Source organism: Mchenga conophoros, linkage group LG7 (genome assembly GCF_057382185.1).
Source record: "Mchenga conophoros isolate Kocher_MC1m ecotype Shallow Benthic linkage group LG7, M_conophoros_male_GT1.1, whole genome shotgun sequence".
Lineage (NCBI taxonomy): Eukaryota > Metazoa > Chordata > Actinopteri > Cichliformes > Cichlidae > Mchenga > Mchenga conophoros.
Genome location: NC_140532.1, coordinates 8,203,459 through 8,215,063, shown reverse-complemented (window position 1 = coordinate 8,215,063; position 11,605 = coordinate 8,203,459). Strand labels below are relative to the sequence as shown.

At 41.6% G+C, this 11,605-nt stretch overlaps 1 protein-coding gene across 1 annotated transcript in view; it reads left to right on the top strand.

The window, feature by feature from the left end:
- The first annotated feature begins 670 nt into the window (after positions 1–670).
- Positions 671–11,605, top strand: part of itpr2 (inositol 1,4,5-trisphosphate receptor, type 2) — a 58,314-nt gene continuing 47,379 nt past the window's right edge. The window contains exons 1-10 of the mRNA XM_085281820.1: positions 671–1,007; positions 5,380–5,450; positions 5,683–5,801; positions 6,770–6,856; positions 7,892–8,050; positions 8,813–8,911; positions 9,054–9,137; positions 9,298–9,444; positions 10,261–10,356; positions 10,636–10,689. Coding sequence (XP_085137946.1) covers positions 916–1,007; positions 5,380–5,450; positions 5,683–5,801; positions 6,770–6,856; positions 7,892–8,050; positions 8,813–8,911; positions 9,054–9,137; positions 9,298–9,444; positions 10,261–10,356; positions 10,636–10,689 — 1,008 coding nt within the window. The 5' untranslated portion in view covers positions 671–915. The remainder of the gene's footprint in view (positions 1,008–5,379; positions 5,451–5,682; positions 5,802–6,769; positions 6,857–7,891; positions 8,051–8,812; positions 8,912–9,053; positions 9,138–9,297; positions 9,445–10,260; positions 10,357–10,635; positions 10,690–11,605) is intronic.

The window sequence follows — 11,605 nt, the reverse complement described above, 5'->3', positions numbered from 1 at the left end:
TTGCTGCTTTTAGTTGTTTTTTTTGTGTGTTATTACCATCACCAAAAGTTATACGTAACCACAATTTTGTTGTACATGTACAATGACAATAAAGGACATTGTCGTTTGGCTTTTATAAGCTCATTTGAAAAAAAAATGTGTAAAAACAAGAAGCTGCTGAAGATGCGAGTCTTTATGAGTGAAGGAGCAGATACTTCAACACAAATGAGTCAAACTGTGAAGTTTTGTGAAATCACACAAAAATTGTATAGGTTACAAAAGAGTGCAGTACCATGTTTGTCCATTACAGTGCTGAGCAGTCAGAAGTTTGCACTGTGTTGAGACCAATATGAATATTTACACGGAAATGAATAGTTTTGATCAAGATAACAGAGATGACGGGTAGATCCGACAGTCTGATAGTTTGTGATTTATAATGTGGGATCTTTGTCCAGCTGCACAAACATACTCATGGCTTGTGCCCAGTTTATAATTTTAATATATTTGAATTACTTTCCCCCGTGTCTGCTATGATACATGTTTACAGGTGTCTTTCCTTGTAAAACGCCATTTAATGACTTGTGTTTTCAGTGCGCCTGCTCTGAGCAAAAACCAAAAAACTTGTCATTGAACGGAATTTGCTCACAGCCGTGACAGCGGCAGTCTCCTCCCCCCGAAGAGTGGATGTGAAGACTGCGGGTCTCTCTGACATACAGGAAGAAGTTGATTAAGTGCAAAAACACAGCGCTTTTCTCAAACTCGCCTGCTTGTTTTTCCTCTTGCGCTTTCACCTTACTCGATCGACTTTGCCGAGCGGCAGATCTGGAAGAATGACGGCGAATCTGATGGCTGATGCCAAACTGGAGGCGCTGTAACGTGTGGATTTGTTCATAAATGGAAAAGCAACAACGAGTGTGAAACATATCTTCGGTGAAAATGCCAGAGCACAGATCCAGTTTTCTTCACATTGGAGACATTGTGTCTCTGTACGCGGAAGGCTCGGTGAATGGCTTCATCAGTACTTTGGGGTACGTTCCTCCTTTCTATCTCAATTTCTAATCACTCAAGAGTCCATGACTTAACCCTCCCGTATGCACGCTTAAAAACTGCTTTCACTTTACATCAGGCATGAACTTCTTCAAATGTATGTTTTATGCAAATCCAACAAGTGAAAACCTAAAGTGCGACCTGCGGTCAAGGCCCATCGGCGCGTAAACTGCTCCTTCTCAGGAAATTCTTCACGTTTACGCAAATCTAACAGGAATGCAAACCAGCGTGTTGCCCAGGTACGCTTCGCGAGAGGCTGCGAGCGGATTCTTGTTACTGTGGTCACCAACATATGGTTCAGGGGCCCAGAGAGAGGCACGAGGAGGTGTCAGGGTGACCAGATTGAGGGAAGAGTAGTTGTTCATTCATTTGACGTTACGATAAGAAATGTCCAATGACCCTGAATGCCACTCCTCCTGTTAAATAGACCACGTCTAACAAAATAAATTGACACCGAGTGAAGCTCTAGGCTACCTCTTATTTGGATGATGTTCAAATATTTATAGTGTTCACTTAAATAAAGGACTAGACTCTTCCTGTTTAGGTGAAGGAATGAGTGTGCTCTATATGTTGCACATGCTTTGAAGTCATCTCTTTGCAGTCCATGTACAGATTGAAAACGAATCTGGTGGATTGCAAGATAAACATGAGAGGGTGCAAGGTGAATGTGGGGGCTAAAAAGAAGAAAAACGTTCTAAAGTCACATTAGATATTTAAAACCTTTTCACTGATTCCCGTTTGCTCTTGTCATTTATTGTTAATTGTGTTTATTGTGTCATTATAATGATATTCAGGATAATTTTTTTAAAATGAGGAAACCATTGGTTTTGACTCCTTCCTATGTTGTAGCACTTGCACTCAGTAGATTACTTATCAGTTTTACTTGGTGAAAATAAAACAGCTTTTCTTTGGAAAGCAGTGCAGAAAAAGAAGAAGCTGCACACACAGTTTGTTTGGTTGTCGCCCCTCATGAGCTGAGAGCTTCAGTGCAAGGTGAAATGCCTCGGTGGTTCCGGGTTACACTCTGGCCTCTGAGCCTGCTGAACGAGTGTGGAAACACTGATTGGCCCTGAGGAATGGCTCTGCCCCACCCATGTTCTCTCCTTTTCCCCAACTCTTCTTCTCTCTCCTTTGTCCTGCTTTAAGTCATTCCTGCCAACAGGTACCTCACATCAGATGCTCAAATAATCTGTAGAGTTTTGGAGCAAATAGAAGCCGAACTGTGTGTAACCCTTGAATGCAATGCTGTTTCCTGACTTATCTGCTGGTGTGAACTAAGCTGCGATATTTTACTTTTAAATGAAAAGCTCCCATAACTGTTAAGGCGTGTGGTAATGCAAATCGAAGTGACGGCACCCTACATGGTACACAGAGGCTGTAAGTTTCAAAAAAGCAAAAGTGCACAGCAACGATTGTTCACGCCTGCTATTGTTGCAAAGGGAAAATAATTAAATTCTTATCAGCCTTTCTTAGAGACTTAGAGACTTAGAGCTTTATATTGTCATTGTGCAGTTTCTTGCACAGCGAAATTGGGTAGCTGAACCACCAAGGTGCTTTCAATAGCTCACGTAGTTTGACTGGTGCCCTGAGAATTTTATCAAGGACGCTGCTGTGCCAGAGCTCACTCAGGCCCAAAGAGAAGCAGCAAGTAAAGCAAAGAGCCTTCAAGATCCTCCCAGAGCTGCAACCCCTGTCAATGCAATTAAACCTGATCTACCCAACCGTGTCCATGTTTGCATAAAATAACATCAAATCTGTTAGTTCCACACCTGTCATTGCAAACTCTCAAAAGCTGGCTAACCTCCAAGTGACATCACCAACCTGACCTTTTAAGTCTTGCAGTTTAACTGGCAGATTTCCCATATTTTAATGTGTCGTAACAATCAGTCCAGTTTGTTGCAACTAACAGTAGAAACTGATGCATAGATGCAACACCAAAAAACCCAAACATTTTCACATTCATACCTTTTTACCAAAAGTGAATTCATTGGAAGAGTCTGTTTAATCAGTATGTGTGTGACTCATTTAGAGTACCGTGGTATCAGCAAGTTGAAACATGCATTCGTGTTGAAATTGTTCACATGCATCCACTTTTCTTGCAGATGAGTCATTGTTCTGTTGCCCGTCGCTGTTCTTTAAAACATTTAACAGCAGTTACATAGACTTGCTGCTTTGCATTACATGCTCTCTATTTCGTTTTTTTGTCTGTGTTATTTTCTCAGTCGACTAAACACAGGCAATAGCTATAATTAGCTCCCCTGTGTCCAGCCTGCTAGATTTATCTTTGGTTCATGTTTAACTTGGTTACAGAGTGTCAGGCACTGTCAGAGTCTTTCTGTTTGTACTAACGCCCAGCTCTCTGCGGCCCTCCTTATTTATGAGCTTTCCCAGAGAGCCCTTCTCTTTAGCCAGTTAGCCTTGTGATAATTCTTCCTGTTGGGCTCTATTGTTTCTCATTTAGCTGTAACTTTGATACAGTGTTGAAGGAAGCAATACACAGCCTGTAGATTGACTGATTGACTGCCGTGACTTAAAAAGGGAAATGGCTCAGCTCTCTTTAGCAAAGCTGCCAGCTTTGTATGAATTGGAGGAATTGTGCATTGCATTATGTTTCTCCCCACCGGACGGAATGAATGGATGCACTTGTGCAACTCAAAATGTGGTGCAGAGGAGATAAATGGAATGGGATGATTATGGAGTCTTTAGAAATTCATTAGCTGGTGTCATTGCCTGCAGAAAAAATGCTAGCATTTCTCTTCGGGGAAAGTGAAAGCTGTATGCATGCTACAAATACTGCAAAAAAACCATCTTTGGTAGTGTGATAATTTCCCTTACAGGCTTACTTTACATGAATTCTTCTTGCCTCAAAAGGGCCTTTTTCTCCACATGTCTCAGTTTTGCTTCTGCAGAATGTTCTGGTGCCTTTGCCCAGCAAGAAATGGAATTTCACTTTATAGTTTTAAGGCACTATATATAAAAACAAACAATGGGCAGGATACGGATTTAGATAAAGTAACTAGTTCAGTAGTTTGGTAAGATCAAATATCAGAGTTATGTACACAACAGTTATGTTATGTACACAACAAGAGGCAAAGAAATTCACAGCTGGAACTTAAAGTTGCATTTTAGTCATAAAAGAAAAACCTGTAACTCCACAATCACTGAAATGTTATAAGCCTTCATTATTTAATGATGCTCTTTTTCTGTCGCTGCTTGCTTTTTTCCCACCGATTCAATAATGGGCTCTTAGCCATTAAGGTTTTTACAAGCACCTTCAGCCTCAGCTCTCTCTGTGCTGGCTGCTAACAAAGGTTGCCCAAATTTTGCAGTTTAAAGACGATGTGTGCAGAAGGACACTTTTAATAAAAGGGATCACTGCTTTTGCCTGCCAAAGATCTGCTTCTGGACCAATTTAAACCAGTTTAGGACACCATAGTACATAATGAATACACTTCATGGCATCAGATAACTTTAAATGGCTGTTGATGAATGTGCATTCTTATAATTGTTCTTTCCTTAATACTTTTTTTTCAATCTGAACTGGGTTCTGTTTCCTTAGTTATCAGCCATCATCAACTTCATAGCTTTAACTCTGTGCTCGTCAGATGTGTCAGAAAGGCGAGTTTTGCTGACCTGCTGTGTCCCTTAACCCTTTCAGTGAAACGTGTCTAGTGTGTGGCAAATAAAAGGCGAGGATATGGGGGAACAAGACAGTTAACTGGATGACACCTATTGAAAGCCCCCTCATCCACTCTGAACAGAAACCACATGGTTTCCCCAGGTGGAGGTGGCTCAGTGTGCACTTTATGAGCTACAAAAGACTTCACAGAGAGGCCTGATCTTCCGTGACCAATTCAATGTGCAGTCTCACAGCTTTATTTTAAATTATCCTGACACTATTTATTTTACAGTTTTAATCGGACCCATGTAAAAGTCATAGAAACTTTGACGTCAGTTTATTCTAGTTCTTTTATCTCAGCACAACACCACATTACCTATGTTGGTCAGGAAAGCAGAGATCAAAGCACTGCCAACGTGGATGAACCCCACCCAGAAACACATCCAGATACTGGGACTGCCTTGGATTAAATGGATGTGATGGAGAAGAGAGACAGTAAAGCTTTTCTTCCCATGGAGTGCTATAAACTGTCTATTCGAATCATGGTATTATTTGTAGTTTGAGATTCTGCCTTATGTATTTGCATGTGAGTGTGATATACCTTATAGTATATCACACTCACAATAATAGAGTGGTTTACTGCTTATTAAAATGCTCTCAAAGGAGTTTAAGTCCGTAATAACACACCTATAGTAATCATGTTGATGCAATTTCATGTTTGTCCTTCTCTGCAGGCTTGTCGATGATAGGTGTGTTGTCCAGCCTGAAGCTGGAGACCTGAACAACCCACCCAAAAAGTTCAGAGGTGTGTAGGATTTTACTGGTCACACTGGTTTCTGGTCATACACACACACATGGGCGGGCACACACGTGAACTTGGACTTTTCTGAGACTGCATTATGGGTTACAAATAAGCTTTGATGTGTTGAAATGACTTCAAGGCTTCAAGCTCTACATGTAGACGCTAGAGTGTCATTTTATCTGGCTCAGGTGAGTCCTGTGAGCCTCACTGCTTTTTCTTTTTTTCTCTTCTGCAGATTGCCTCTTCAAGGTATGTCCCATGAACAGATACTCGGCCCAGAAACAGTTCTGGAAGGCAAAACAAGGGAAACAAGGAAACAACAACACACAAGGAGAACTCTTTAAAAAGTTACAGGTATGAGGATTTTTAATTTTATGAGCATTTCAAAGCCTTAAAAGTTCTACAGAACTTTTTAACTTGTATGCAGTTGTTTTCTTTCTGCTTGTAATGGGGCTATTAGCAGAGAACAGACAGAAGAAACATGGCCACAGATGTAATGATATGATTACAAAACCTGACCAGAGTGTGACCTAGGATGTCCTTGTACCAAGTGCGCTTATAAACCCTGTTGTTCTTGAACATGGAGTTTGCTGTGGACAGACTGTTTGTAGCAGAAAACACTAATTGGGTTTATAGTGGACAGGCCGCCCCTCCCAGTCACAGCCCTCTAGGTCACACTGTTGTTGCCCATGTAAGCAATGAAGTCCCTCAGCAGGGGTACTTTCAAGAACTCAAACCAGGGACGCCGAGAAGACCGGGTACTCTGAACCGCCGTTGGGCACATGAGCTCAAATGACAATCGGGAAGCAATTATGCATGAATTTATGCCTAATTACAGTTTAAATCAGGGATGCACCAATCCAGTTTTTCCATCTAGTACAGATATCTGGACTCTGAGTGTTAAATTATTAAGCTTTATTTGTCAACGTGAGGATAAGACGCAATGTGTTATGAGTAAGCCAACATCATTATTGAGTTTAACATCACTTTGCTAATTTAACTGTAAAATACAATTTTTCTTTAGACCTCAGCGTGAGAGCCTCTACTGTGTTTTGCTGTCAGTTGAACTATTTTCTTTCCGTTGCTCTCTGATTCACCGCGGGGGTCTCCTCTGCTTGACCAGTGACACACGAAGCAGAGCAGAGAGGTTAAGAGAGCATACTTCAGTTTATTATGACCATCCAGCATATTTTTTTAAAAATGGTAGCGTAGGGTTGGTCGTTGATCTTGTGTGGACAACCTTTCCGTTTGTAAACAAAATGTGGAATGAGGAAGGATGTGTATGTAATACCTTTTTAACAATCGTCTGCTTCGTTACGCAGCATGCAGCAGAACTGGAGCAGAAGCAGAACGATTCAGAGAACAAGAAACTTCTTGGAGAAGTTGTCAAGTACAGCAGTGTTATCCAGGTAGAGATAATCTCTTAAACTATGGTGTTACACTCTGTTGTGTGCTGAGCCTACATTTTGTTTTATTGTTTACCCAGCTTCTGTTACTGTCATCTAACCCCTGACACCTCAGGCAGGTTTCTAAAAAACAATGCTGGTATTTGATTTCACTCATTGCTGAACTCTTGCCTGCATGGTTGGATTGGGAAACCACACATTTAACTGCTGTTGTGAAAGGTACCGGCCATTGTTCCCTTACCTTAGTTAACTCGCCTTATGGATAAGCAATTTGTCTGTATTGACTCAAAGCACGGGCTAATTTAGAACCTCGTTTGTTCAGTGAATTCAGGAAATGTCTCCAAATGAAGTCAAATTAAATAACATAGTGGAGTAGCTCGTGTATCCTACAAATGAGCGGATGGCTCATTCAGTCCAGTCCTTGTACCTGAGCATTTTCAGAGGAATGTTTTTGCTTATTGTTAACACACACAGACCTATGAAGGCACCTTGTTACTTGCAGGCTCTCAAAAACACATCATTTGTCCACTTTTCTTTAGTTGAATCTAATATCAGCGTGGTGTGCAGGGTGGAGGACAAAAAGACGAGATGGCAGACCTAAAGCAGCACTGTTCTCTGAAGCATCATCAGAAATTGCACCTGCAGTATACACATTTTGCCAGATGATTATTCAGATTATAACTTAGATTTGTTGAGCAAAAATGTTAAATATTTCATGGTTTTAGCATTTTCTGGGTTTTTCTTTCTTCTGAATCATATGAATAATTTTTACATACATTTTTTATGTTGTGTTTATGTTGTTTTAGTCACCTGCTGGTTGAACATAAGAAGCATTTTCTCTGTGTAACTATGATGCAAACCTTGAGACCATTTCACTGCATATCCCTGCCTACGTTTACTTGGGAACATTTTCAAAGCAGGACTTTTTTCTTCACACTCATTTCCCCCCCCCCCCCTAACAATGATAGATAAATGGTCTGAATACATCCTCCTCCACTGCTCTCCCAGTGTCTAAACTGCCTAATTTTTCTGTCTCAGCTCCTGCACATAAAGAGTAATAAGTACCTGACGGTGAATAAGCGACTCCCTGCTTTGCTTGAGAAGAATGCCATGCGGGTTTCTTTGGACCCGGCTGGAAATGAGGGCTCCTGGTTCTATATTCAGCCCTTCTGGAAGCTCCGCAGCGAAGGAGACAATGTAGGTTTCTGTCTCCTTGGCATCAGCTCTTTGTAGACATGAAGTACTGTACAAAAACTTGACATTCCCTCTGTCTAGACTGTCAGTTCATTGTTTGTCCTGTTCAAGTAACATTTCTGATTTTGTCCTTCTCCTTTGGCTTTAGCATCCTATGGTTAAAGGTATTGCTTCTGATTGTGCATGATGTGTGTACATGTGTTAGGTCTGACACAAAATACTGTGGAAAAGCATGGATGCAACACCATTTCGAATGCACGTAGACTGTCAGGTTGAGGTTAAAAATCTAGTCAGCTGGTTTGCTTTTTATCTGCTGTTTGCCACTGCTGAAATATTGTCAAATACTCCAGAACAGCACAGGCCACCTGTTTCTGATACCACAGCGTGCTTGTGTGTGGATGCTTAAGAGGAGAAACAGTTGACCGTGTAGAGTCTGTTACAGCTTTCTATTTTATGGACTAGAAAGCATGTGTTAAGTAAGCAAAGGGAAGTGCACTTTTAAGTCCTCGTGTCTTTTGAATGCTGCATTCACATCCTCTGGCCATGGTATGAATAAATCTGTTTGCTGTGAACGGCTCGACCACTCTCTCAAGTGAAGCCCAGCCTGTTTTGCTGCTGCACCCTTGACCAGAAAAAAAAATGGGGATGTTTGAAAAACCCTTTGCATGGATGCATTCTTACTTTCCTGTTAAGCTATTGGAAAACTGCAAGAAATTGACAAAACAGGGTCTCTTTTGGTAATTTGACTGTTCTATTGGTTTCAAGGTGGTGGTTGGAGACAAAGTGGTGCTGATGCCAGTGAACGCCGGACAGCCGCTTCACGCCAGTAACATTGAGCTTTTGGATAACCTTGGCTGCAAAGAGGTGAGACTAGTGCACTTGGATTGTTTTTCATCAGCACCGGGGTATTAAAAGGAGGATGTCACATTATTACTATATCATCATAGTGATTTCGGCAGATGACTCTTATTTATCCGATTGTCTTCTACTTGTGTGCATGCCCTAGGTCAATGCTGTTAACTGCAACACCAGCTGGAAAGTCACCTTGTTCATGAAGTTTAGTGACTACAGGGACGATGTCCTAAAAGGAGTATGCTTTTTTTTTCTCCCCCGTCTCCTCCCCTCTTTCTTTATATTCTTGTTAGCCATTATTTTTAATGGAACCACATTCATTATATGCGTCTTAAAATGTGTAACATGCAGTTTTCTGCTATGTAGCACTCATGTTTTTGTTTGCTGTCCTCTGTCAGGGAGACGTTGTGAGGTTGTTTCATGCTGAGCAGGAGAAGTTTCTAACCTGTGACGAGTACAAGGATCATCAGTACGTTTTTCTCAGGACCACACTGCGGCAGTCTGCCACCTCTGCTACCAGCTCCAAGGCTCTGTGGGAGATTGAGGTAAAGCATAGAACAGACTGAAGATGTGACCGTAGTATGTTTGGTGAATTCAGCCCCGGGGTAACTTGGCATTCAGGGGGCAGTTTCTCCTTCTAAGTAACTGCCAGGCACGGCTTTAACAGAGTAAAATCCTGACTTGTAAACTGTGCTCAGCACAATTTGGATAAGCAGATATTAAAATTGCCATGAAAAAAGATCATTCAATCATGACTTTATGACATTATTTCCCCTTTATGTAAGACATGTGCTCGTCTTTAGTTCTGTATAAACCCGTCTGTTGTGCTGCATGTTCCTCTTTATCAGCTTGCAGTTAGTTGAAGTTCCTGTTGTCCCTCTGTTTGTGCCAGGATGTACTTCTCTTACTGTATCAGTGTCTGACATGTTGTTGCAACAGTCTGCGGAAAACAAAATATTCTTGTGTTCTTGCCAGTGTGTAAGAGATGACGCTGACTCATTCTGATACTGCGGTGCAAAATGATGTTGGCGTACCAAAAGCTTTAAAATCAAGGCATTTATGCCAGTGTGACTTTTAGTTCATAATCTTCCAGGTCATGTAACCGCACGGTGTTACATTCAGCGAATTAATCTCAATGCTTTTACACCAGCTGTCTTTTTTTTTTTTTTTTAAATGTGCAGATATATGTCTAAATATATGTGCAGTACTCTAATTCACATACAAGCTGTGAGCAAGATAATTAAAGCTCCTCTCAACTGCTGGACACTGAAATACATTCTTTGGAGTGATACTGTTGAAAACATGCTAATCTCTGATAAAAAAAAACAACTAAAGCTTCTTATTTTGTGTCCTTATGTCAGGTTGTGCACTATGACCCCTGTCGGAGCGGAGCTGGACAGTGGAACAGTCTCTTCCGCTTCAAACACCTGGCGACTGGAAATTACCTGGCAGCTGAGGTTTTTTTTTATGTTACCTGCTTTTAAAAATCAGCTGACATTAATAATCATATGGTGTTTATTGTTCAAGCTGAGTGCACCTGCTTTTCAGTTTTGAGTGAGCACAGCTGAAGAGGATTTTAGATGATGTGCTGTAGGTGGCAGTGTTCCCATTGTTATGCCCACTATCACCCGTGCGTTGCTGTTGAATAGATTGTTTTAGGTGTTGATGATGATAATGACTCTGTCATCAGAGCTTTCTAGATCTGAGGCCACTGACGGGTCATCGTCTCTCTGCAGGTAAACCCTGAATTCATACCCAAAACTGTGGAGACCAAAGGAGATGTGAATCAGGTAAACAAGCTGATTTACATGTATTATCACACCCCCTTGACATCAGACTGTGGCTTACTTTAATTTTGCTTATATATTCTTAATACTAAGGCACTGTCAGTATTAATGAATTTTAGAGCACGTTTAATTCTTGTTCTTTTTTCTAAATTCAACTGAAATAAGACGAGTTAATTAACACGAGAGAAACTTCAAACTGTGTTTTTAAGGTAAATGCGTTGCAACTTCAAACTTCTCTGTCTCCCCATTATTTGGTTATGCAATACCACCAGTTCCTTTCTCTCTTTCTCTCTCGCACACACACAAACTCTGCCAAACTCCAAATCTATATCTAGACATTTCTTTCAGCTCTTAGCGAGCTTGCACATTTGTATTCTGGCAATGCAAGGAGCATGCACACCAACTCTCTCAGTCTCGCACACTTTCTCATGCACATGCTGAATTTCAGACACACGGGGGGCTCCTTACATAACGTCTGGGTGTGTGGGGGTGCCCTGCGAGAGGGGATGGAGGGGAGGCAGACGTGCTGTCTGCTCTGCTCCACTCGGCTGTGCTAAGCTGGTGGGGTGAGTCACTAGCAGAGCGGAGGGGGAGGTGGAGGAGGGGAGGAGGAGAGTGGGAGGATGGAGAAGCTGAGGCATGGAGGCAGCTCCGGGGAGCTTCCCATTGACATGCAGAGAACAGTGGGAGAAATTAACCCTCACCATTATCTGCAGTATCTGCGCTCTTTAGGAGCCTAAGTACTGCAGTGTCTGACACAACACACGGAGAAGTCCCGGCTCTTTGTGTTTTCGGTGTAATTTGTACTCAATTAATCAACATTAGGTCTTATTTAGGTGTATGCATGGAAAAACACAACAACTTGACACTAGGTATGTCAGTGCAGAGCCAATACTTACAATTTTATTTCAGCGTGGCT